The 25,584-nt window shown below is 35.4% G+C and overlaps 1 protein-coding gene across 1 annotated transcript; it reads right to left on the bottom strand.

Annotated features, from left to right (window-relative positions):
* Nucleotides 1-14,883: 14,883 nt before the first annotated feature.
* Nucleotides 14,884-17,121, bottom strand: LOC114490367 (olfactory receptor 4K2). The gene has a single exon (XM_028504342.2). It carries the CDS (start codon nt 17,105-17,107, stop codon nt 16,154-16,156), a length of 954 nt encoding a protein of 317 aa, XP_028360143.1. The 5' UTR covers nt 17,108-17,121; the 3' UTR covers nt 14,884-16,153.
* Between the last annotated feature and the right edge of the window lie 8,463 nt (nt 17,122-25,584).

Genomic DNA, 25,584 nt, shown 5'->3' with positions numbered 1-25,584 from the left:
TTTTTTTATTAGAGAGACTCAGTTTGTAAAAAATAAATACATCTCTTTAAATTAAACTCTAAATATAAATATAGCATAACTTCTTTCAGAAAATAGAAATATCTTTAGAAGTTGACTAATATGCTTTGATATTTGAGGTCTGTCTGGACATACATCCAACCATTGTTAATATAATGAGAATGGTTTGTGCGATATCAATGTAACTTGGCAGCCAAAGAGAGCGGAGTAGAATGTGCATGTATGAACAATGACAACTTCACTGTACTAGTCAGTGGGGCCAGTAGATACCATTGAGTGAGTATGTGTACTCTGTGGCCATCCCATTCAAAATGACTAAGTAGAGCGACAAGTCTGATTCAGTTTTTGCATTAAATTTGGACATTCCTCCATGGAAACTATTCAGATGATTCAGAAGCCTGCAGCTATAGGCAACTGGTGATTGGTAGCTTCATCACAAAAACATGCTTGCTCATGCCTCATGTCTCTTGCAGAGTTTTTTGATGAAACATCAAATCATCCAGGTGACTCAGGCCCACTACAGCCCAGATTTGGAGTTCTAGGACTTCTGGCTTTTCCCAAAGCTAAAATCACCTTTGAAAGGGAAAAGATTTCAGACCATTGATGAGATTCAGGAAAATACAAAGGGGCATCTGATGGCAATTGGGAGAACTGTGTGAGGTCCCAAGTTGGCTATGTTGAAGGGGAGCAAGGCTTCATTGCCATGTACAATGATTCTTATATCTTGTATCCTTCAATAAATGTCTCTATTTTTCATATTATATAGCTGAATACCTTCTGGACAGACCCTTGTACATCTATAACTTTAAGATTAGCTATTTGGTAAATGTAGAATTTTGAATCCTTTTTATATTTAGGGGCATCTCCATCTCTGTTGTGTAAGCCTATGTGGTAAATGTGCTAAGCCCTCTGTTGAAACAAAGGTACTTGAAATGCTCCCCTCATTCCAGGCAGACAGAATGTAGGCATAAGGTAAGCACAACTGGATAGTATTACTTAGGACTTTGAATCTTAAGGGATATATTAAATAACAAAGGGACAGTTAAAAACGATTACAATCCTAACATAATGTTGGACTTCAACAATGGTGGTTCAGGGAGGATGCAGTGTCAGTGGACAGTTGTTTTTACCACACAGACGTGGTCTTGGCTATGTCTCATGCTTAGTACTTCTAATGGTTTCTGTTTATTTCAGGGGTTGTCTCTCCAAATGTACTACCAAAAATGTAAATAATATTAAATGCTTATAATAGTTACTTTTTGCTTAGGTTGGTTAGAATTAGTTTCTTTTGCTTGCAAAAAAAATAATTTTCAAAGTAGTCTGTATAAAGTTAACTAGGAGGGTGAGTTGTGTGAGAATACACAGAGAACATTTGTAAGAGAAAAATAACCAGAAGTAGTTCTACCAAAAATATATTAAAAAACGTGAAAATTAAAATATATAGACAGGTACAGATAATAGTATAGTGATTACCAGAGGGAAAAGGGATAAGGGGAGGTAGAAGAAGGTAAAGAAGGATAAATGGTGATGAAAGGAGACTTGACTTTGAGTTGTGAACACACAGTACAATATACAGATAATTATTACAGAATTGTATACCTGAAGCATATAATTTTATTAACTAGTGTCACCCCTATGCATTCAAGTAAAACTAAAATTAAAAAATAAATAAATAAAAATAAAGTATACATAGAGAGAACAGTGAATGCAATGAAATAGCATCTAGTAATAGTTGTATTTCTAGGTATAACAAATATTATTTTTAATGAAAGGGTTATTATTTTAAGGAAATACAGATTAATAAATCTGTGGAATTTGTGGAAAAGAAATGAATTTCTATCTGGATGCCAGTTCAGATGGCACAGTAAATTTCAGTTGGGTCAAATATGTAATTTAAAAAACTTATAGGAAAATTAAAAAAATGGGAGAAATATTTTTTATGATTTGAGGGTTTTTTTTTTCTAAGCATGAAGCCATGATAGATAGGATTGATTGATTTACTGAATTTTTTTTAGATTTGGTGTATCAAAAAAACATATTAAACAGTAAATAAGAAAAATGCCAAACTGGAAAAATATGTGCAACATCTATGAGCAATAAAATACTAATTTCTTATTCATCAAAATATTGTTAGACACAAAAATAGTGATATATCAATAATCAAGTAGAAAAATAAGTAAAGGCATATGCAAGTAGTTCAAAAGAATGGAAAAATTCTACAACAGTACTGAGACCTCTTTACCTCACAGATTGGAAAACTTTCAAAATAATTAGGGTGGTAGATGACATGATACTATGTATAGAGAACTCTAAAGATTCCACCAAAAAACTATTAGAACTAATAAGTGAATTCAGTAAAGTGGCAGGATACAAAATTAATATTTAGAAATTGTTTACATTTTTATACACTTTTAATACATTTTTAAATCTCTCTTGTGGTTTAAGAGAGAGATTTAAAAAGCAATCCAATTTGCAATCACATAAAAAAAATAAAATACCTACAAATAAAACCAAGGAAGTAAAAGAGCTGTATTAAAAAAAACTGTAAGATATTAAAGAAAGAATTGAAGAAGATACAAAGTAATGAAAGTATATCCTGTGTCCAAGGATAGGAAGAATTAACATCATTAAAATGTCCACACTCCCAACACTGGCCAGGTGGCTCAGTTGGTTGGAGCATTATCCCATATACCAAGAAGTTGCAGGTTCGATTTCCAGTTAGGGCACACACCAAGGTTGTGGGTCCAATCCTTGGTCAGGGTGCATACTGGAGGCAACCAATTGATGTTTCTCTCTCAAATCTATGTTTCTCTCTCTCCCTCTCTCTCTCTCTCTCTCTCCCTCTCTCCCTCCTTCTCTCTCAATAAAAGCATATGTTCGGGTGAGGCTTATAAAAAAAATATTCATACTACCCAAAGAGAACTACAGAGTCAATGTAATACCTATCAAAACACCAATGTCATTTTTCACAGAACTGGAACAAATAATCCTAAAATTTATGTAGAAGAACAAAAGACCCCAAATAGCAAAAGAAATCTTGAGACAGAAGAGCAAAGTTGGAGGTGTCACACTGCCTGATATTAAACTGTACTACATACAAGGCTACAGTAATCAAACAGCATGGCACTAGCATAAAAATAGACATATGGATCAATGAAACAGAATAGAAAGCTCAGAAATAAACTGACACTTACATGGTAAATTAATCTATGACAAAGGAGGCAAGAATATACAAAGGAGTGAAGACAGTCTCCTCAAAAAATGGTGCTGGGAAAACTGGATAGAAACATGAAAAACATTAAACTGGGTCATGTTCTTACACCATGTACAACAGTATACTCAATGAATTAAAGACTTTTAAATATAACACTTGAAACCATAAAACTCCTAGAAGAATACAAGCAGTAAATTCTTTGAATCACTCAGTAATATATTTTTTTAATTTTTTAATATCTCAGGCAAGAGAAACAAAAGAAAAAAATAAACAAATAAGACTACATCAAACTGAAAATTTTGGCAAAGCAAAAGAGTCCATCAACAAAATGAAAAGACAACCTACTGAATGGGAGAACATATTTGCCAATGATATGTTTAATAAGGGGTTAGTATACAAATACATGAGGAACTTGTGCAATTCAACACAAACACACACACAAACACAAAACCAGACAATCTGTTAAGAAATGAGCAGAGGACATGAATGGGCCTTTCTTCAAAGAGGACATACAGATGGCTGGCTAATAGACATGTGAAAAGATGATCAACATCACTAATCATCAGGTAAATGCAAATTAAAATGAAACAAACACCACATGATCTCACCTATAAATGGAACATAATCAATAAAACAAACTAGTAAATGGAATATAACCAGAAATATTGAAATAAAAAACAAACTGACAGTAACCAGAGGGGAGAGGGGAGGGGATAAAGGGAGGAAAAAGGGGAAGAAACATATATAAAGGACACACAGACAAAGGCAAAGGGAGGTAAGATCAAGGGTGGGGATGGGAATGGGTGGGGCGGGAGGGAGTGGTGGGGAGAAAATGGAGACAACTGTACTTGAACAACAATAAAAAAATGCAATTAATAAAATATATAATGAGATATCATCTCATACCTGTCAGAATGTTTATCATCAATAAATTAAAACAACAAGTGTTGGCAAGAATGTGGAGAAAAGTGAACCCTCATGCACTATAGGTGGAATTGTGAATTGGTGCAGCCACTGTGAAAAACAGTATGGAGGTTCCTGAAAAAAAGTAAAAATAGGGCTGCATTATGATCCAACAACTCCACTTCTGGGACTTTATCTAAATAAATTGAAAACACTAATTTAAACAAATATATGCATCCTTCTGTTCATTGCAGCATTATTTACAATAGCCAAGATATGTGAACAATTTAAGCGTCCTTTGATAGACAAATGAATAAAAAGTGGTATATATGTATTAAATGGAATATTATTTTGCCATAAAAAATAAATTAAATCTTGCCCTTTGTGACATTGTGGATAGACAGGGTATTATGCTGAGTGAAATAAGTCAGATGGAGAAAGACAAATACCATATGATTTCACTTATATATGAAATCTAAAAAAACAAAATAAACAATCAAAACAGAAACAAAATCAGCTACAGAGAACAAATTAATGATTTGTAGATGGAAGGGAGGTTGGGGGGCTGAGTAAAAAGTTGAAAGAATTAAGAAATACAAATTGGCAGTTATAAAATAGTCATGGGGATATAAAGTATGCATCAGGAGTATAGTTAATCATATTATAACTATGTATGGTGTCAGATGAGTACTAGATTACACCTTATCAGGGTGACCACTTTCTAAGTTGTATAAATGTGCAATCACTATGTTGTACATCTTAAACTAATATAATATCGTATGTCGAACATCCTTGAAAAATATAAAATAAACACATTTAAAAATCATTAGAGTGGATTTAGGAGATACATACTTTTTATTTGTTGCCAATGAGAGTCTAATTAGAATCATACATTTTACATATTGTGGAGCATATTTAAAGCAGAAAAATACCATATTCTTAACTTTAAAAAAGATGTAAAATGTTCAATTAATAAAAGCATTTTTATTATTATTCAAAGAAATATTAGACAAAAGAGGAATTTGAAAAACAAGCTTTTTATTGTTTGTTAAATTGGTAAAGTGACAAAGAAAAGTCATGCATTAGAGAGGCATATGGAATATCATCAACAAGACTAACAAGTATATAACTGAAGTTGCAGAAGAAGAGAAAGTGAAGCTAAAGCAATAATTGAAGAGATCTTGACTGAAAGATTTCCAAAATTGGAGTACACATCAAGCTATAGAATCAAGAAGTTCTATATATTACTAGAACAAATGCGAAATCATGGTGCAGCCTAGAATTGCTGTGGCTGAAAGCATAAAATCTGTGAGTCAATGGGAATTATGGGGTAAGGGGTCAATCTTCTATTTCTTCTTTCCTGAATGTGAGTATTTTAGTCATTGATAACACTCTTACAAATGAACTCTTGGTTCAATGTGTATTTTACATCTCAGTGTTCTTCATTTCAATCAAGTTGGGTGTAGTCCCAATGCTAGAGTCTTATCTGAGCTTTTCATAGGCCATTCCATAGTTCTCTGTGGCTGGAAGCTACCTAGAAAAGTAGATCCCATGATGGTGGCCCTGTTGTCACATCTCTTCACCATAAATCAATAAATTACACCTTTTTCACTGTACATATTTTTATCTGTAAATCCAGAGGCAATATCCATGGAATCTAATGTCCATTAATCAAACACTCTGTCAGCCCTAGATGATGCACTGGCAGAGGAACTGCAGGCAAGGAAGACAAGGCCAGATCTGCCTTGAGTCAGTTTCAGTAAGGACAGACCATTACCTACTACATGGAGGAAGGTGGGTGATGTAATTGGCTTGCCACTAAATGGGTCTGTTCTCTCTGGGGAATGGCACCATATCCATTTCTCAGTATCAGCCCCTTTTGCTGATCAAGTGTTCAGTAGCAGGAGTAGCAGTTATGAGAGTTGGTAAAAGGGAGTACATGCTTTTGGTCTCAGATGGTCACTGATGTGAATACAAATATCCATACACTTTGTCCTCATACCCATAGGCCCATCCTCATTCTTTTTTGCCAGACTAATTTTCTCTGATATTGCAATTTTGATCTTTCAAGATCACTAGCAAACAAGCAAAGTCATTTTTTTCACTCTCTAGAAATTCACATGTATTTTACTTATAGCCAGTATTCCTTACAAATTTAATAACTAAGTGAAATTTGTATTGCTCTTTTTAATAATAGAATTTTCTCACACCAGTGCACATTAAAGTCATCTGAGTAGGCTATAAAGCAGCCAGAGTCCATATTTTGGCTTGCACCATAACACTGAATTGAGCCATCCATAGAAATCTTTCCACGAAACCATAAAATTGAACTGAAGTAAAAGTACTGATACCACAGAAGTAGGTGATGTGGGGCTCTGGACTACCTGTTTGTATTGATTCCCTGTGTGTTTATACCTGCTTCAGCCTGGTCCCAGATGTACCACTTTCAATACATGATGACTTATTGCTGTGGCAGCTAGAAATCATGATTTGTTAGATTCAATGATACTTAGCCCATGATGAACAGTTCTCATTATTCAGTCACTTGATAACCCTTGGTCAAGAACTCAGTCATTGATAACACTCCATAGCACCTAAGATTTGCTTTACAAATAGTGGATAGTTCTCTGCAGAGCTAGTTAAATGTAAACAGGTATAAATCATCTCCTGGCAGTGTAAATTACCAGAGTAAAAAAACTAAAATGCAAATTTGATATTTTAGTACATGCTAGATGTTGGGAATTATTTGTTTAACAACAATAACAACAACAACAAACCAGAAAGAAAAAGATAAAATGTCAATTAAGTTATACCAGAAACTTCACAGCCAGAATATATCAACCCATGATCCAAGTCAAAGTTCTAGTCTTATTTGGATGTTGGTCCTTCTAACTCTAACATAAGTTATACACATATAGCTCACAGGAATAACCAATAGTATTAAAATAATTACAACAAAAAGTATCCTGACTTTTGTAAAGTTAATCATCATGACAGAAGTATGTAAACTGAAAAACTATCTGATTGCTCAGTGGGTTTTATTAGAATCAGAGTACATTCAATGAGTTCACATGAATTCGATTTCCATGGCTGTTTTCCCCCTCTCTTTTCAATCTGGATATGTGCATCCAAAAACCATCATGCAAACAGGGAGAAAAGGAGGTTAGTCCAGCTCTCTTGTCAACTTTGCTTTAACTATTTTTTTTCTGAAAACTCATTGAAAAAACAAGGCTTTATTGGTAAGTTTTAATACTTGGAAACCCTCGTATAAAAACTTTGAATATTTTCAAATAACGTCTACTAAGAATGTCTTCATTTGGCAGCAGAGCCCAGTAATCATATTATTTCAGTCTCTTATCAAGATATAAAAATACTTTCATAGAAGGCAGTTCATATATACAAATTTTTATTTATCTACTTCAGTAATTATTAACTTATCTATGCATCTACTTATGTCTTCTCCTTAATAATATGGAAGGTCAAACATCATTCTTCTTCTGACCAAAATTGTATTGAAAATCCATTCCAAAATAAATAAATCAACAAATCAATTTAATAACTGTTCATTGCAAAGTAGTGACTGAGTACTGATTAAACAATTTGAAATTTCTCTTGATTCAAAAAAATTATGAGCAATGGGAAAAACAAGTTTCTAGAAGCTTGAATTAATATAAGAACCAGTGCAGTTTTCTAGTGAAAGTTACTTTTAATTTTTTAAATCCTGATACATATTGATTTTATGCAAATATATACACATAAAATATTTAAAATTTATGAAATAAAATTTACCTTGCACATTGAACATGTTAATTGTTAGCTCAGGAAAATACCAAGCTCCTAAAACAAATATATCCAGAATTGGTTAATATGGTATTAAAATAATTAACATTTATTAAAGTTATTATATCCTTTATATGACTTTATTCCTCAAACAATTTTGTGGTGTAATTACCATTATTATCTCCTTTTACATTTATAGAAATTGAAGCTATGAGACATTAAGTTTCCTGCCCAAGTTTATACCACTAACAAACTATAGGACTGATTTTAAACACTGGTAAAAAGACATGTGGGAGAAGTAGTCCTGATTTTTCGGCCAAGATGAAGGTGTAAGTAGAAAGGCTTCACCTCTTTGAACAACCAAAAGAAGGAAACAACAAATTAAAAAAAAAAGCAACGAGAAATCAGAAAATCTCAATGTATGGAAGTCCAACAAAAAAGGAGTTAAGGAAGAAACATTTATCCAGACTGATAAGAGGGGGGGAGATGGGCAGCTGGGATGGAGAGGACATGTGGCAAGACAGCAGCTGGTGGACTGACATTCTCACATTCTTGTGCAGATAAACCAGGAGGAACAATTGGGGGCCGAGACAGACTGTGCAACACAGGGTTCCAATGCAGGGGAACCTCAGAAACTCTGGCTCTAAAACCTTAGGGGGTTGTGGAAGCAGGTGAAACAGCCAGTCTTTTTAAAGTAGGGTAAGAGCTAGCAAGCAGGATTGTTCCCTCTCTGACTCCTACCCCACATACAGCTCCATAACACAGCAAAGTGGGTTGCCCTGCCCTGATGAACACTTAAGGCTCTTTCCCTTACAATGTAACAGATGCACTGAGACAAAGAAATATGGGTCAAATGAAAGAACAGATCAAAGCTCCAGATAAAGAGCTAAGCAATGAAGAGATAGCCAACCTCTCAGATGTACAGTTCAAAACACTGGTAATCAGGATGCTCACAGAAATGATTGAATGTGGCTGCAATGAGGAAGTGAGGGCTATACAAAGTGAAATAAAGAAAAATATGCAGGGAACCAACAGATCAGCAGGGTGGGGTAGGGGAAGGATAGAGGAAAAGGTACAGGGAATAAGAAGCATAATTGGTAGGTACAGGAATAGAGTTCTGGACATGATGGAGGTGTAGGTAGATACACTTTGCCTCCTTGCACAACCAAAAGAAGGATGACAACAAATTTAAAAACAAAAAATAACCAGAACTGCCAGAAAATCAAACTATATGAAAGTCTGACAACCAAGGAGTTAAAGAAGAAACATTCATTCAGACTTGTAGGAGGGGTGGAGACAGAAAACTGGGGCAGAGAGGACCAATGTCAAGGCAGTGGCTGGAGGACTAGATGGTTGAGGTAGCAGCTGGTGGACTGGGTGGTCCCACACTTGCATGTGGATAAACCAGGAGGAACAACTGGGGAGCGAGACAGACCATGCAACCCAGGGTTCCAGTGCAGGGGAAAAAAGCCTAAAAACTTTTGGCTGTAAAAAGCTATGGGAGTGACAGTGGTGTGAGAAACTCCCAGCCTCACAGGAGGGTTCCTTGGAGAGACCCATAGAGTCCTAGAATGTACACAAACCCACCCACCTGGGAATCAGCACCAAAAGGACCCAATTTGCTTGTGGGTAGTGGCGGAAGTGACTGAAAGTTGGCCAAGAGCCAAGCAAGCAGCATTGTTCCCTCTCTGACCCCTCCCTCTACATACAGTGGCAAAACACAGCAATGTGGGTTGTCCCTCCTGGTGAATACCTAAGGCTCCATCCCTTACAATGTAACAGGTGCACCAAGACAAAGATATATGGCCCAAATGAAGAACAGATCAAAACTCCAGATAAAGAACTGAGCAACAAGTAGATAGCCAACCTATCAGATACAGAGTTCCAAACACTGGTAATAAGGATGCTCACAAAAATGGTTGAGTATGGTCACAAAATAGAGGAAAAAGTGAAGGCTATGGAAAGTGAAATAAAGAAAAATATATAGGGAACCAACAGTGAAGGAAAGGAAACCAGGACTCAAATCAACAATTTGGAGGAGAAGGAAGAAATAAACATTCAACTAATATGGAATGAAGAAGCAAGAATTCAAAAAAAAAAAAATAGGAGAGGTTTAGGAACCTCCAGGACAACTTTAAATGCTCCAACATCTGAATCATACAGGTGCCAGAAGGAGAAAAGGAAGAGCAAGAAATGAAAAACTTATTTGAAAACATAATGAAGGAGGACTTCCCCAATCTGGCAAAGGAAATAGACTTTCAGGAAGTCCAGGAAGCTCAGAGAGTCCCAAAGGACTTGGACCCAAGAAAGCACACACTAAGGCACTTCATAATTACATTAGACAACATTAAAGATAAAGAGAGAATCTTAAAAGCAGCAAGAGAAAAGGAGACAGTTACCTACAAAGGAGTTCTCCAAAGACTATCAGCTGATTTCTCAAAAGAAATCTTGCAGGTAAGAAGCGGCTGGAAAGAAGTATTCCAAGTCATGAAAGGCAAGAACCTACCTCCAAGATTACTCTATTTAGCAAAGCTATCATTTAGAATGGAAGGGCAGATAAAGTGCTTCCCAGATAAGGTCAAGTTAAAGGAGTTCATCATCACCCAGCCCTTATTTTATGAAATGTTAAGGGGATTTATCTAAGAAAAAAGATGAAAACTGTGAGCAATAAAATGACAACAAACTCACAACTATCAACAACTGAACCTAAAAATCAAAAACAAACTAAGCAAACCAGTAGAATAGGAAGAGAATCACAGAAATGGAGATCACATGGAGGGTTAAAGGAGGGAGGGGGTGGGGAGGATGGGAGAGAAAGGTACAGGGAATAAGAAGCATAAATGACAAGTACAAAATAGACAGGGGGGAGTTAAGAATAGTATAGGAAATGTAGAAGCCAAAGAACTTACATGTATGACCCATGGACATGAACTAAGGTGGTGGAGGGGATGCTGGTGGGAAGGGTGCTGCAGGGAGAAGGTGAATAAAAAGGAGAAAAAAGGAATAACTGTAGTAGCATAATGAATAAAATATACTTTAAAAATTGGTAGGTACAAAACAGTGTAGGAAATGGAGAAGCCAAAAAACTTATGTGTATGACCCATGAACGTGAACTAAGAGGGAGAGGAATGCTGGGTGTAATGGGCATACTGGACTGATGGGTCTAAAAGGGAGAAAAAAGAATAGGACAACTGTAATAGCATAATCAACTTTTAAAAAGACACATGGGTCTAAGACTACTCCTACACTTAGAGTGGGTTGGAGTTCTGCACAGCCTAAAATTTATAAATTACCTGAACGAACTTCTGTAAGACAAAAAATAGTAAGAATAATGAATTTTCCAAATTTATCCTTATATATATTGATTTTATGAAATTATATACCAATAGAGACCAAGTAGGTATGAAACTGAGGCTCTATCATAAACCCATCATCATTACACTACATAGTATTTTGTAAATTGTTTTTCAATTACAGTTGTCTGCATTTTACCATTTTACTCTCCCCCACCCTTCCTCCTCTATTGTCTTTGTCCATGGTTTCTTTATACATGTTCCTTGATGACCCGCCCCCTTCTTTGCCCCTTAATCCTCGCCCTATCCCCTTTGGTTACTATCAGTTTGTTCTTTCTATGTCTCTGGTTCTATTTTGCTTGCTTGTTCTTTAGGTTCCACTTATAGGTGAGATCTTATGGTATTTGTCTTTCACTGCTTGGCTTATTTCACTTAGCATAATGTTCTCCAATTACACTGCATAGTATTTTAAAAATTTTGTCAAATATTTTTGGAAGTACACATTACTTATAGTTTTTATTGCCATTACATTTACACAATTCCTTCAGATATTACAATGTACATTTTATCTGTTTTTATCTATGCCTGATTTTAATAGGTTCTTACATCTGCATCAATTATCCTGCTTAATTTTATAAGAAAATTTAACAATTTTTTAAGCTCACAGTTTTTTACAATTTTTAAAAGCTCATAGTTTTAGCATTACCAAACTTCATGGCTCCTCAAACACCTAAAAGAAGCTGAAGTTGCTTGCCAACATAGTCTTCTCATAAATTCTTAGTGTCTCAATAGTCCTTCTGTTGTGTTGCTGGAAATTTAGACCATTTATAGCTTTCCTCAATCTGGTATGTTTAGTTAACTGTTGGGAACAGTCCTGCCTGGTTTCAGAAGCTGTAACCCCCTATGGCTAAGGCTGAGTAAGGTACCATAAACCACTAAGGAGACAAAACTTATCCTCCTGGCAGGGTCACAGCCTCTGTCTCCTTTACTTTACCCTGTTTGGCCCTTGGAGGATGGCTGTATAGTTATAGGGACCCTATCCACGTGCAATGGCAAATGTAGCCCAGAACTATTGGAAAACCAATAGGCCTGAGTCAGCACACAGGAAGCCAAACCCACAGATTGGCTTTCCTGTGGGAAATCAGGCCTGCATTATAACCAGGCTGCTTTGAGGCTTGCTTTTGCTAAATTGAAGCAGCAGATGTTTACTGCATATCTTTGAAGTAACTTTCTGAAGTCTGTGCTAATTCTCCAAAGGACAGAGTGTAACCACACCAATAACTCTTATGTTCCCTTGCATTTGCAACATTTTTTCCTTGTTAATCTGTAAGATGTAATCAGTAACATCCTTTCCTTTGTTATCTGTAAAAAGTAATCACCTAAAGAAAACCTGAGCATAATGAATGAGAACCTTCTTTGATGTATGCTATTAGAAAGCAATAAAAGCTTGTCAAGGCAAGGGTCAAGGCCCTCTCTCTCTCTCAGACAGTGGCTGTGCCATCCCTTTTTCTCCACAGGATTTCTATAGTCTGTGTGAATTTGTTCATTGCATCCACAACACCTCGGGCACTGCTGGCCAGAGTCTGCATCGGATAGTCAATGATGGGTAAGATTCCTCAAGGAAGGAACAACTTGACAGGCATAATCATGAAGGGGCCATCAGGGAAGGACATAGGGGACTATAGAAAAGGGATAATGGATCTTCACCCCTTGGCTTTGCCATAGCCTGAGTCCTCATTCTATCTACAGAAAGTCTAATATCTTGGCTGCCTTGCTTCTGCTGCCTGACTCAAGCCAAAAACCTTGCTGAAGCGGGGTGCAGCCCTCTGCCAGAATGGGCTGTTCCTGGTGGGGGACAGGGGGCAATTGGGCCTAAGAAAGAATGCATAAAGTGCTGTGGAACCTACTTTGTTAAGTATGCCCTCAATTTAAATGTTAAGTGTCCAAACACAAAATGGTTTGCTTCCCAAGGTTTTACAGCTTATTGGCATCATCCGGTCTACCAGACCCTAACTCAAAAGGACCCCCATGATCCCGGAAATTTTATCTGTAAACCTTATCTCCTTTCTTTGATCATTACTATCTGACAGTGATTGATGAGCTTTACATGCTGGCTACATATATCTATGCAAATTAAACTTAATAAAAGCCCAATGAGAAAGAGGATTAAGGCCCTTCTCCTCTGAGAGATTGGTCAGCCTTTTCTCCCTGAGCAGATCATGTCTTGGTAGATTTATTCTCATCAGCAGCCAGGAAGGCTCTTTGGGATGGAGCTCCCCTACAGTTAACTACTCTATGTTCATCTAGCATGCTTTGCAAAACACTATTTTACCATTGGACATCCTGGTGGCAAATGGCACCATCTTTACTATTGCTTATGTAGCCTATGGCCATGTCACTGCATTTACCCTGTCACTGCATTTACCCTGGGTAAAAAGTATATCAGTAGTATGTTCAGATGACATGGTGATAAAATCACCCATCTGTAGCTACTAACTAAATTATATGTTTATGTCATATGTAGTGCTATTTTTTTATGTTCACTCATCATCCTGAGCCATTGGTGAATCTGGTAGATAGTTTGCTTTATAAATGGAAGTCTTCTAGAGAAGCTGTCTATGGTCCTTCCCATTCTCAGCTACTGAGCCTTATTATGAATCTAACTACTCTGTGTCATTGTTGACTTGCTTTACAGAGTTGTCTGCTGCCCAATTACACCTTTGAGGGTTTGGGGAAAAATGTCCTTGACCTTTAGAATTCTCCACATAAGTACTGAAGATTGATGGTATCCCTTTTAAAGGACTCCTGTTTTATATTGCAAAGCACAATTCAATTAAAAAGTATTTCCTTTTCTTTTTTTAAGCAAATGTATTTATTTCCAAAATTTACACTACAGTTTACAAAACAGTATTCCATCTTCTTTTGTTTTATCTATGCAGATTTTTGTTGTTGCTGTTCAAGTACAGTTGTCTCCATTTTTACCACCCCATGCCCCCTGCACCCATCTCTGCCTCCTACCCTAGAACCTACCCCCTTTGGCTTTGTCCATGTGTCCTTTATACATGTTCCTTTATGGCCCTTCTCCTATTATCCCCTATTATCCCTCTCCCTCATCCCCTCTGGTTACTGTCAGTTTGTTCTTTTCAAATAAATATGTTATCTGAAAGAATTACTTGGGGGCATTTATTATACATATAGAAGATGCTCAACATTTTCTAAATAAATGAGTTCTTTGATCCTGAACATTTGTACAAGTAACTAAAACAGAGAAAATTCATACACACAACCTAAATTGGTTCATTTATGTCACTTTCAAATAGAATTATGCTCTTATTTTGAGGATATAAACACATTTCACTTGGCAATTAATACTGTAGATATTTTATCCAACAATTTCAAACATGACTCATTTTGAAATATAATATCACAAACTTTTAAACTGTAAAGCTGTTTCCTTGCTTGCTTAATACACTAAAGAAGAAAACACACACAGATAAAGAAAAAACACATTTTTATTGTAGGTTTAAAATTAGTAATTAGAAATTTCCTTTTCTTAGCTTCTTTCTCATCAATGACAATTAGTCCATACATACTGTGTGGTTTTCTCTTTTTACTCAATAATGCCAGAAAAGACTAACAATTTGAATTCATCAAATACTGTGATTGCAACAGATCTTTACTCTTGTTGATATATAAGTTGGATAATATATTGGACTGTATATTTCATAAATATAACTTAGTAAATTCTAAATAAGAGTTCACTCTTTTATGGTTACCATCATTTAAAGAAGATGATTTACAAAGCAAGGCATCCAGGAGAATTATTTCTCTTGACCTTCAATGGTCCCAATTCCAGTACTGTACTGAACAGCAAGTAATAACTTGTGTACCTTTAAGCTAATCTTGAACCTAGTATTACTTAAAACAGTATAAATATTTTTAAAATAGCTGTTCATATACAGAAACATGCTTACTACCTTGAGAATGTATTACCAAGCACAAAATTCTTATTTTTGCAACCAAATATTAAAAGGAAGATATATTTTAACCAAAGTGTAATGCAATTAAATACTTTTAAATGAAAGCATAGGCTCTCCACAAATTCACTTATTATTATTAACAGTATCTCTTAATTTAAATCTAATTTTAACTTCCCAGACATTAAGCTGACATAGTTTTGTATAAAACAAATTGTACTGCCTTGAAACTTGTTTCATAATATTTTCTGATTTGCTGAATTCTCCGGGCTCTTTACTCATTCTGTATTATCCGAAGGAGTTATGGCTGTGTTTCCTTTCTTGCTAGCTGAAAGTGAGTAGTGAAGAAATCTCTACTTATAGCATTTTCTTTGGAACTCATCAACATTTGTAATGAAACATACATATGTAGGCTTTTCTTTAGTAGAAGAGAACATGAATTGGTTTAAATGTTACATACTAAGGACTCAGAAATACATGTAGAAAATTGTTGCCTATTTGTCACAGGCCAATGCTATATAGCAGTATTGAGTTTCTAAGGCTTACAGACATAGAAATATTACTAATTTGTCATACTTTAGGGACAACTTTTTGAGTAACTCAATTGCTAGTGTTATGTAAATATTATCTCCTAGTTGTCTTTTAATTGATTTTTCCTCTTCTCATTTCTTTCCTTTTTTCAATGAACAGGATATTAATCTTGAATTTCCTAACTGGAATAGTCATGCTTGGAATTTTTATAGATATTCTTTGCTTCTAGAAGAAATTGCTTTTGTCAGCTTGCTTTTCTAAAATTTAAGGTGTATTTTAAATATATGCATGAAATAGTTTTAAAAATAAACTTACCTTGTATTTTGGCAATTACAGTTTAATAACAAATAAAAGCCTAGCACATCCTGTGTGTTCAAAAACTGGTACTTAATGCCTAGGATGTTAAAACTAGAAGTTAAGCTAAAACTAGATGTTAACTAAAAATAATGCAAAGGAGTTGTCTTGTTGGAATTTAGAAGCCTATTTTTTAATTTTGTCATGGCTGTCTTCACTTCTTGGTTTCTCAAAGTATAGATTATTGGATTCAGAATTGGAGTAAAGATGGTATAAAACACAGACAAGGTTTTGTCTACTAAAAAACTCCTTAGTGGCCACATATAGATGAAGATGCAGGGCCCAAAGAACATGAAGACAACAATGAAATGACATGTGCAGGTAGAAAGAGCCTTAGATGACCCTCTTGATGAATGGTTCTTGATAGTAACCAAGACAATAACATAAGAATTAAATAAAAGAATAAAGCAGGACAAGGCAATTATGCCACTTGTTGAGATCATAAAGAGGCCCAGGACATAAGTATCCACACAAGACAACTGGAACACCACAGGAAGGTCACAGAAAAAGCTGTCTACATCATTGGGACCACAGAATGGTAAAGTGAGAGCAAATATGACCTGGCTCATTGAATGTATGACTCCCACAACCCAGGAAGCCACCACAAGAGCAACACACACCTGGGGACTTATGATTGAAGCATAGTGGAGAGGTTTACATATTGCAATATATCTATCAAAGGACATAGCCATAAGTAAAATTATCTCTGTACCAGTAAAAAGGTGTAGAAAAAATATCTGTGTGATGCAGCCATCAAAGGAGATGGTTTTGTGTCCAGTAAGGTAGTCTGTAATCATCTTAGGGGTGGCAAAAGAAGCAAGAGACATATCAATGATGGAAAGGTTGGAAAGTAGGATATACATAGGTGAATGTAGCTGAGTGTCAGCTATAACTGTGATGACTATAAAGCTATTACCCATCATTGTCGCCACATAAAACAATGAAAACACCATGAAGAAAAACATCTGTAGCTCCCAAGAATCAGAGAGTCCCAGTAAAACAAATTCAGAAACAGTAGATTTATTGGCCATATCCATTGTCCTGAATGATAGGTAGAACCCTATGTTTAAAAAAATCAAAAGAAAGTATGATTCTATTAAAGCAAAACCTCCATTTTCAAGAATTCACATTCACAGCTTTGTTTCCTCTACAAAAACTTATCTTTACTATTTTTTACAACCTCATTTGGTATATTAGTTTGAAAGATAATGATAAGATATTATGGATCACAGTGGAAAGCTACTTAACTCATAGATGATGAAAATAACACTTTCCTTTCTGGTCCTAGGGGGCAATCAAATGGTGATTATATCATCATGAGCAGATCTACTTATCTACATATTTGTCCGTCCATGTGTTTACATAATCCTAAAGCTAGCATCGAGTGAGCACTTACCCTAGGCTGACAATATGTTAAACACATACATTTAGATATTTACAATTCATTTGTAATGATATCCTTACAGAAAGGACATATAAAAATTATATCACATATAAGTGACATGGACACTTAAGCAACATTATAGACAGACTGCAATGAGCAGTTCCAGAACTCTTATAAATTTCTAAAGAATTGTTAACATATTCACAGATAGAAGTTATCAGGCTGAAACCCATTAGAAACATAGAAAAAATTAATTTTTCTGATATTTACCTAGCAGAAGAAGACTGACTTATTATCAAGTTTACTACAACATAACCAACCATACAGTCTAGGGAATGGCATTCAACTTCTTTTCTTCTCATTTTCTGTTTTGTTAAAATAGAAGTCTGTTACTCCTGAAAGTATTTATAATTCTATGACTTAAAATTTTACCTTGTCTCCTAAAGAATATATCACATAATTTTAATGAGAAAGCACTTGAAGATCAATCTTTTTAGTCTCACACACTCCTTGAATTCTCCTTTCATACAAACCAACATATGTAAACTATTTTTATTGATCTTAGCTCCATGGAATAGGGGTTAGGAGATGGAAGTAGAAAGGGCAGGCATTTAAAATCATTTAATAGAAATCATTGATAAAACATTTGTGCTTACAAGATCTATAGCAGAATCAGGGCTTCAGACTATTCATAGTATTACATGGACTCTGACAGAACACATATAGAAGACAATTTTAAATATAAATAAATGACCTGGTTGAATCATTAGTTGTTTAGCAGCTGTGGATAAAATGAATATGGTAGGAACTTGGGACTTGACCATGAAATAGTCTTGCAAAGGGATTTATTAAACAACAAACATGATATTTAGTTTTCAACAGGAAGATACTTCAAGAGTCTTAGGGGAATTTATAATGATTGTTTTCACCTGGACCTGAGAGATTTAGGGAACAGAAGTTGGGAAAGCCATTTAAGAAGTAGCATGAAATATTAAGTCAATAAATTTTAATAAGCATTTGTGTGAGTTCTTTATATATTTTGGAGATCAAACCCTTGTCCAAGGTATCATTGGCAAATGTATTTTCCCATATGGTTGGTTTCCTTTCCATTCTCTTTTTTATTTATATTATTTTATTTTTTGTTGTTTAAGCACAGTTGCCTCCACTTTCCCCACCACCATGCTCCCATACCCCACCCACTCCCACCTCTCAACCTCAATACTACCCCCCCTTTGGCTTTGTATATGGGACCTTTATATATGTTACTTGACCATTGTTCCTCCTCTTTCCTCTTTACTCCCTCCACCATCCCCTCTGGTTACTGTCAGTTTGTTGTTTATTTCAATGTCTCAGTTTATATTTTGCTTGCTCATTTATTTTGTTGATTACGTTCCACTAATAGGTGGGATCATATGGTATTTGTCTTTCCCCACCTAGATTATTTCACTTAGCATAATGCTCTCCAATTCCATCCATGCTGTCATGAAGGGTAGGAGTTCCTTCTTTCTTTCTGCTATATAGTATTCCATTGTATAAATGTACCAAAGTTTTTTGTTCCATTCATTTATTGATGGGTACTTAGGTTGCTTCCAACACATGGCTATTGAAAGTTGTGCTGCTATGAACATTGGGGTGCATAGGTTCTTTTGAATTGGTGTTTCAGAATTCTTAGGGTATAATCCTAGCAGTGGGATAGCTGGATTGGAAGGCAGTTCCACTTTTAGTTTTCTGAGGAAATTCCATACTGTTTTCCACAGTGGCTGTACCAGTCTGCATTCCCATCAACAGTGTGCTAGAGTTCCTTTTTCTTTACAGCCTTGCCAGCACTTCTTTGTTGATTTGTTATGATGGCCATTCTGACCCATATGTAGTAGTATCTCATTGTGGTTTTAATTTTCGTCTCTGATGTCTAGTGATGTTGAGCATCCTTCTGTATGTGTCTGGGCCCTCTGTATGTCCTCCTTGGAGAAGTGCCTGTTCAAGTCCTTTGCCCATTTTTTGATTGGATTGTTTGTCTTCCTGGAGTGGAGTCATGTGAATTCTTTATATACTTTGGAGACCAAACCCTTGTCTGCGGTGTTACTGACAAGTATATTTCCCTATATGGTTGGTTCCCTTTCCCTTTTGGTGATGTTTTCTTTAGCAGTGCAGAAGCTTTTTATTTTGATCATATCCATTTGTTTATTCTTTCCTTTATGTCCCTTGCTCTAGGGGACATATCGGTGAAAATAATGCTGTGTGTATTACCTGAGATTTTCCTACCTACATTTTCCTCTAGGAGTTTAATGGCGTCACGGCTTTTATGCGCCTTGAATTTATTTTTGTATAAGGTGTAAGTTGGTGCTCTAATTTCATTTTTTTGCATGTAGCTGTCCAGTTCTCCCAACAACATTTGTTGAAGAGGCTATTTTTACTCCATTTTTATGTTGCTGCCCCCTTTGTCAAATATTAATTGACCCTAGAGACTTCGGTTTATTTCTGGGCTCTCTGTTCTGTTCCATTGGTCCATGTGCCTGTTTTTCTGCCAGTACGAGGTGGCCTAATAGTATAGTTTAGTGTCAGGTATTGTGATCCATCCTACTTTACTCTTCTTTCTCAAAATTGCTGCAGCTATTCGGGGTTGTTTATGGTTCCATATAAATTTTTGAAGTGTTGTTCTATGTCTGTGAAATAAGCCATTGGTACCTTAATAGGTATTGCATTGACTGTGTAAATTGCTTTTGGTAGTATGCACATTTTGATGATATTAATTCTTCCAATCCATGAACACGGTATATGTTTCCATTTGTTTATGTCTTCCTTGATTTCTTTCTTCAGTGGAATGTAGTTTTCTGAATACAGGTCTTTTACCTCTTTGGTTAGGTTTATTCCTAGGTATTTTCTTTTTCTTTTTGCTATTTCAAATGGGATTTTTTCCTTGATCTGTGCTTCTGCTATTTCTTTGTTGGTGTACAGAAATGCCTTTGATTTTTGGATATTGACTTTGTATCTCACTGTTTTGCCAAATTCATTTATTAGGTCAATCAGCTTTTTGCCCGAGTCAATAGGATTTTCTATGTACACTACCATGTCATCTGTAAACAGTGACAGTTTTGTTTCCTCCTTTCTGATTTGGATGCCTTTTATTTCTTTTTCTTGTGTGATTTCTGTGGCTAAAACTTCTAGTACTATATTGAATAGAAGTGGTGAAAGTGGACAGCCTTGTCTTGTTCCTGATCTTAGTGGAAAAGACTTTAATTTTTGCCCATTGAGTATGATGTTGGCTGTAGGTATCTCATATGTGGCCTTTATTATGTTGAGGAATGCTCCTTCTATTCCCACTTTGCAAAGTGTTCTTTATCATAAATGGGTGCTGTACATTATCAAATGCTTTTTCTGCATCTATTAATATGATCATGTGGTTTTTGTCTTTCGTGTTGTTTATGTGATGTATTACATTTACTAATTTGAGAATCTTGTACCATCTTTGCATCCCTGGAATGAATCCCACCTGGTCATGGTGTATGATCTTTTTAATATACTGTGGATGTGATTTGCCAATATTTTGTTCAGGATTTTAGCGTCAATGTTCATCAGAGATATTGGCCTGAAGTTTTCTTTCTTTGTTGTGTCTTTATCTGGTTTTGGAATTAGGATGATGTTGGCCTCATAAAAAGAGTTTGGGAGTCTTCCATCATTTTGGATTTTTGGGAATAGACTGTGAAGTACAGGGCTTAGCTCTTCCTTAAATGCTTTGTAGAATTCTCCTGTGAAACCATGTGGTCCAGGGTTTTTGTGTGTTGGGAGTTTTTTTTATTACTGCTTCAATTTCTTTTGCTGTTATTGGTCTGTTCAGGCCTTCTGCTTCTTTTTCAATGAGTTTTGGAAGATTATATCTTTCTAGAAATTTGTACATTTCACCTAGGTTTTAAAATTTTGTTGCATCCAGTTCCTTGTAGTAGTTTCTTACAGTCCTTTGTATTTCTGTGCTATCAGTTGTAATCTCTCCTCTTTCATTTCTGATTGTGTTTATTTGGGTCTTCTCTCTTTTTTTCTTGATGAGTTTGCTTAAAGGCTTGTCGGTTTTGTTTATCTTTCCAAAGTCCCAGCTCCTGGATTCATTGATCCTTAGAATTCTGCTATTAGTCTCTATGTCATTTAATTCTTTTCTGATCTTGGTTATTTCCTTCCTCCTACTTGCTCTGGGCTGTCTTTGTTGTTGTTCCTTGAGTGCTTGTAGACGTAGGGTTAGGTTGTTTGTTTGAAATGTTTCTAACTTTTTTATGTGGGCCTGTATTGCTATGAACTTCCCTCTCAGGACTGCCTTCACTGTGTCCCATAAGTTTTGGGTTGTTGTGAGTTCATTTTCATTTGTTTCCAGAAACCTTTTGATTTCTTCCCTAATTTCATTCTTGACCCATTCATTGTTTAATAGCATGCTATTCAATCTCCATGATTTTGAGGGTTTTGGGTTTTTTCCTTGGGGTTGGTTTCTAGCTTCAGTCCCTTGTGATCCGAGAAAATGCTTGGTATGATTTCAATTTTCTTGAATTTGTTGAGGCTTGTTTTGTGTCCTATCATGTGGTCTATCTTTGAAAATATTCTATGTACATTTGAAAAGAATGTGTATTTAGCTTCTTTGGGATGGAGGACTCTGTATATATCAGTTAAGTCCATTTCATCTAGGGTATTGTTCAATGCCACAATATCTTTGTTGATATTTTGTTTGGAAGATCTGTCTATTTTTGACAGTGGGATGTTAAAATCCCCCACTACAATTGTGTTGTTGTCAATCTCTTTGTTGAATTCCTCTAAGATTTTCTTTATGTATTTGTGTGCTCCTATTTTGGGTGAATATATATGTACAATATTTATGTCTTCTTAGTGGATTCTTCCCTTGAGTATTATGAAGTGACCTTCTAGGTCTCTCTTTATGGCCCTTTTTTGGAAGCCTATTTTGTCTGATATGAGTATTGCTACCCCGGCTTTTTTTTTCCTGTCCATTTGCTTGGAGGATTTGTTTCTAGCCCTTCACTTTCAGCCTGTGCAGGTCTTTTATCCTGTGGTGGGTCTCTTGTAGGCAGCATATCTGTGGGTCATGCTTTCTTATCCATTCGGCCTTTTTATGTCTTTTGATTGGTGCATTTAATCCATTTACATTTAAGGTTATTTTTGATAGCTACTTAATCATTGCCATTTACATATCTGTGTTCCTCTCTCTTTTTCTCTTTTCCTTCCTTCCTTTAAAGCAGTCCCTTTAGCATCTCTTGCAGGGCTGGTTTGTTGGAGGTATATTCTTTTAGACTTCTTTTGTCTGGGAAGCTTCTTATTTGGCTTTCTGTCTTGATTGAGAGCTTTGCAGGGCAAAGTAGCCTTAGTTGCAGACCTCTGGCTCTCATTACTTGGAATATTTCTTGCCATTCTTATTTGGCTCGGAGTGTTTCCATTGAGAAGTCAGCTGTTAGCCTTATTGGGGCTCCACAAGGAGATTATTTTTAAAAATAGGTATAAAGAAATTGTTGTGATTCTTTAGGTATCAGCAATGTGAATGTGATTCATAAAATTAGAATTCTAAGGAACTCAGTCATTATGAATTATTTATTCATTGAACAATTGGCTATTTTGAGTCCTAGTCAATCTGGACTGTCCTAGACCATTTGTTCAAGGATCCCCCTTGCTATGGGAGAGGCAGAACTCCTATTTTATTTATAAAAGCCTTGGAAACATGACTCTCTTTGTTAATATAAAGTGAACAGAAGTTTCATGTGCCACATATGAGCCGAAGTTAATACTCAGTGCATGCTTCCACCATTGCTCTATTTCTATCTGCCTGGGTCCCAGGATAAAGTGATAAGAGGGTGGGTGGTGAGCAAGTTGTGTTCATGGACAGACACACACAGTATTTTGAAGATGTTGGTTATCTCTAATTGTTGCATACATTTGACATCATGCTAATCAACATTCCAGCAGGTTTTTTTGTAGAATCAACAAGTTGATTATAAATTTTATATGGAATTGAGAAGGACCTCAAACTGTCAAAAAATTGTTAGAACAAATTTGTTAAGAGTCACATTGTTTTTAACAGAATAATTTAAAATGTAAAGGGTATAGTAATCAATACAGTGTGGTGTTTACCTAAGAGTAGATAAGTAAATGAATGGAACAGAATGAAGGGTCAAAAAGAAAAACACATATATGGTAACCAATTTTCAATAAAGCTGCCAAAATAATTCAATAGAAATAGATAGCCTTTTCAACATTGAACAATTAAATAACCATAGAACAATTAAATATCCAGCAAAAACAAATAAATAAATACCCTGAAATCTTCTCTATACCTTATGCAAAATTATTTTGAAATGTATATAGACCTAAATATAACAGATAAAACTATAAAATCCCTACACTAATATAGGGAAGAGACTGTGACCTCAAGTTGGACAAAACTTTCTAAGAAAAAACAAAAAATTAAAATTAATAATTTGGGCTAAATCAAAATTTAAAACTTGTGCTCTTTGTAAAGGTATTGTTAAATAAATGAAAAGATGTGCCACTGACCAGAAGGAAATATTTGTATCAATATAAAACAGAGTGGAACTTTCATATATTGCTGGCTAGAATACAAAATGGTACAATCATTTTGGAAAACAGCTTGACAATTTTTTACATAAACTGAAACATTCAATTACCATACAACTCAGTAAAACTTTTCTTAGGTATTTGCTGAAAGAAATGAATACATTATTCCGCACAATGACCTATTCATAGAGCCCTGGCTGGTGTAGCTCAGTGGATTGAGCACGGGCTGCAAACCAAAGTGTCGCAGGTTCGATTCCCAGTCAGGGCACATGCCTGGGTTGCAGGCCATGACCCCCAGCAACCGCACATTGATGTTTCTCTCTCTCTGTCTTTCTCCCTCCCTTCCCTCTCTAAAAATAAATAAATAAAATCTCTAAAAAAAAGACCTATTCATGAAGGTTCAGAGTACCTTTGTTGATGACAGTCCAAAAACAGGGGACAAAGACAAAAACAAATATTCACCAACCGGTAGATGGATTAATTGTTGTAGACACATATAATGAAATACTACTTAGCATATAATGATACACACAAAAACATGAATAAACCTCAAAAGCCTTATGTCACCCAAAGTTTCTCATCCTCAATGCCATTGCATGGCATTCTCTCTGTCATTTTGGAGCAGATTATTGCTTATTGTTTGGGGCTTTCTTATGCATAGTAAAAGAAATGCAGCATTTTTGGCCTCTACCCATTACAAGGTGATGGATACCAATAGCATCCATCACCTTGTTTGAGATACAACAATCAAAAATGATTCCAAACATTGCCAGATGTGCCCTAGAAAGCAAAAATCATCTCTAGTTGAGAACCAATTGGCTAAGTTAAAGTAGCCAGACACAAAAGCGCACGTACTATGTAATCCTATTTTTCTAAAATTTTTGAAAAAGAAAAACTATAAAACTGATTTATAAAAAGCAGATCACTAATTTCCAAAATTCAGGGTTGAAAATGAGGACATTTATGGTAAGGGAGTGTGAGGAAATTTTTTGGGATGATAGAAATAATCTATATCATGATTGTGGTGGTAGTTTTACAACTATATGCATTTGTCAAAATGAACTGAATTATACACTTAAATGTAAATTATTCCTCAATAAAACTGATTAAAATATAAACATATTTTATGTTTATTTAAATAGAAATCATATACAAAATCCTTAAAGTGGATTTCACAATTTTAAAATAGTACAGTAAACTTCAGGAAACTTCTTGTAGTCTATATTAAAGGTTATTGTAATCTATATTAAAGATTCCAAGTATCACTCCCATTCCACAGAGGATGACTAAGAACCAAGAGCACAGTAGTTTTTTCAATGTCATGTTAAATAGTAAGATAATCTAGGTCATTCAAGTACAAATATGGGTATATGTTTATTTTCTAAGCAGTAACAAGTTATTTTGTGCCATGACATTTACTGAATCATTTTTTGTAATTGAAAGCCATATCATAAATGACAAGATCCTGAAGGATGTAGACCATTTTCCCCCACCCCAGTTTCTTTATTTATTTTATCTTCATTGTATTTTTCCATTACCATTTAGTCCCCTTATACACCCCTCCCCACAGCA

Source organism: Phyllostomus discolor, chromosome 1, assembly GCF_004126475.2.
Source record: "Phyllostomus discolor isolate MPI-MPIP mPhyDis1 chromosome 1, mPhyDis1.pri.v3, whole genome shotgun sequence".
NCBI classification, from domain to species: Eukaryota; Metazoa; Chordata; class Mammalia; order Chiroptera; family Phyllostomidae; genus Phyllostomus; species Phyllostomus discolor.
The sequence above is the reverse complement of the archived record's forward strand: the minus strand, read 5'-3'. Positions and strand labels throughout refer to the sequence as shown.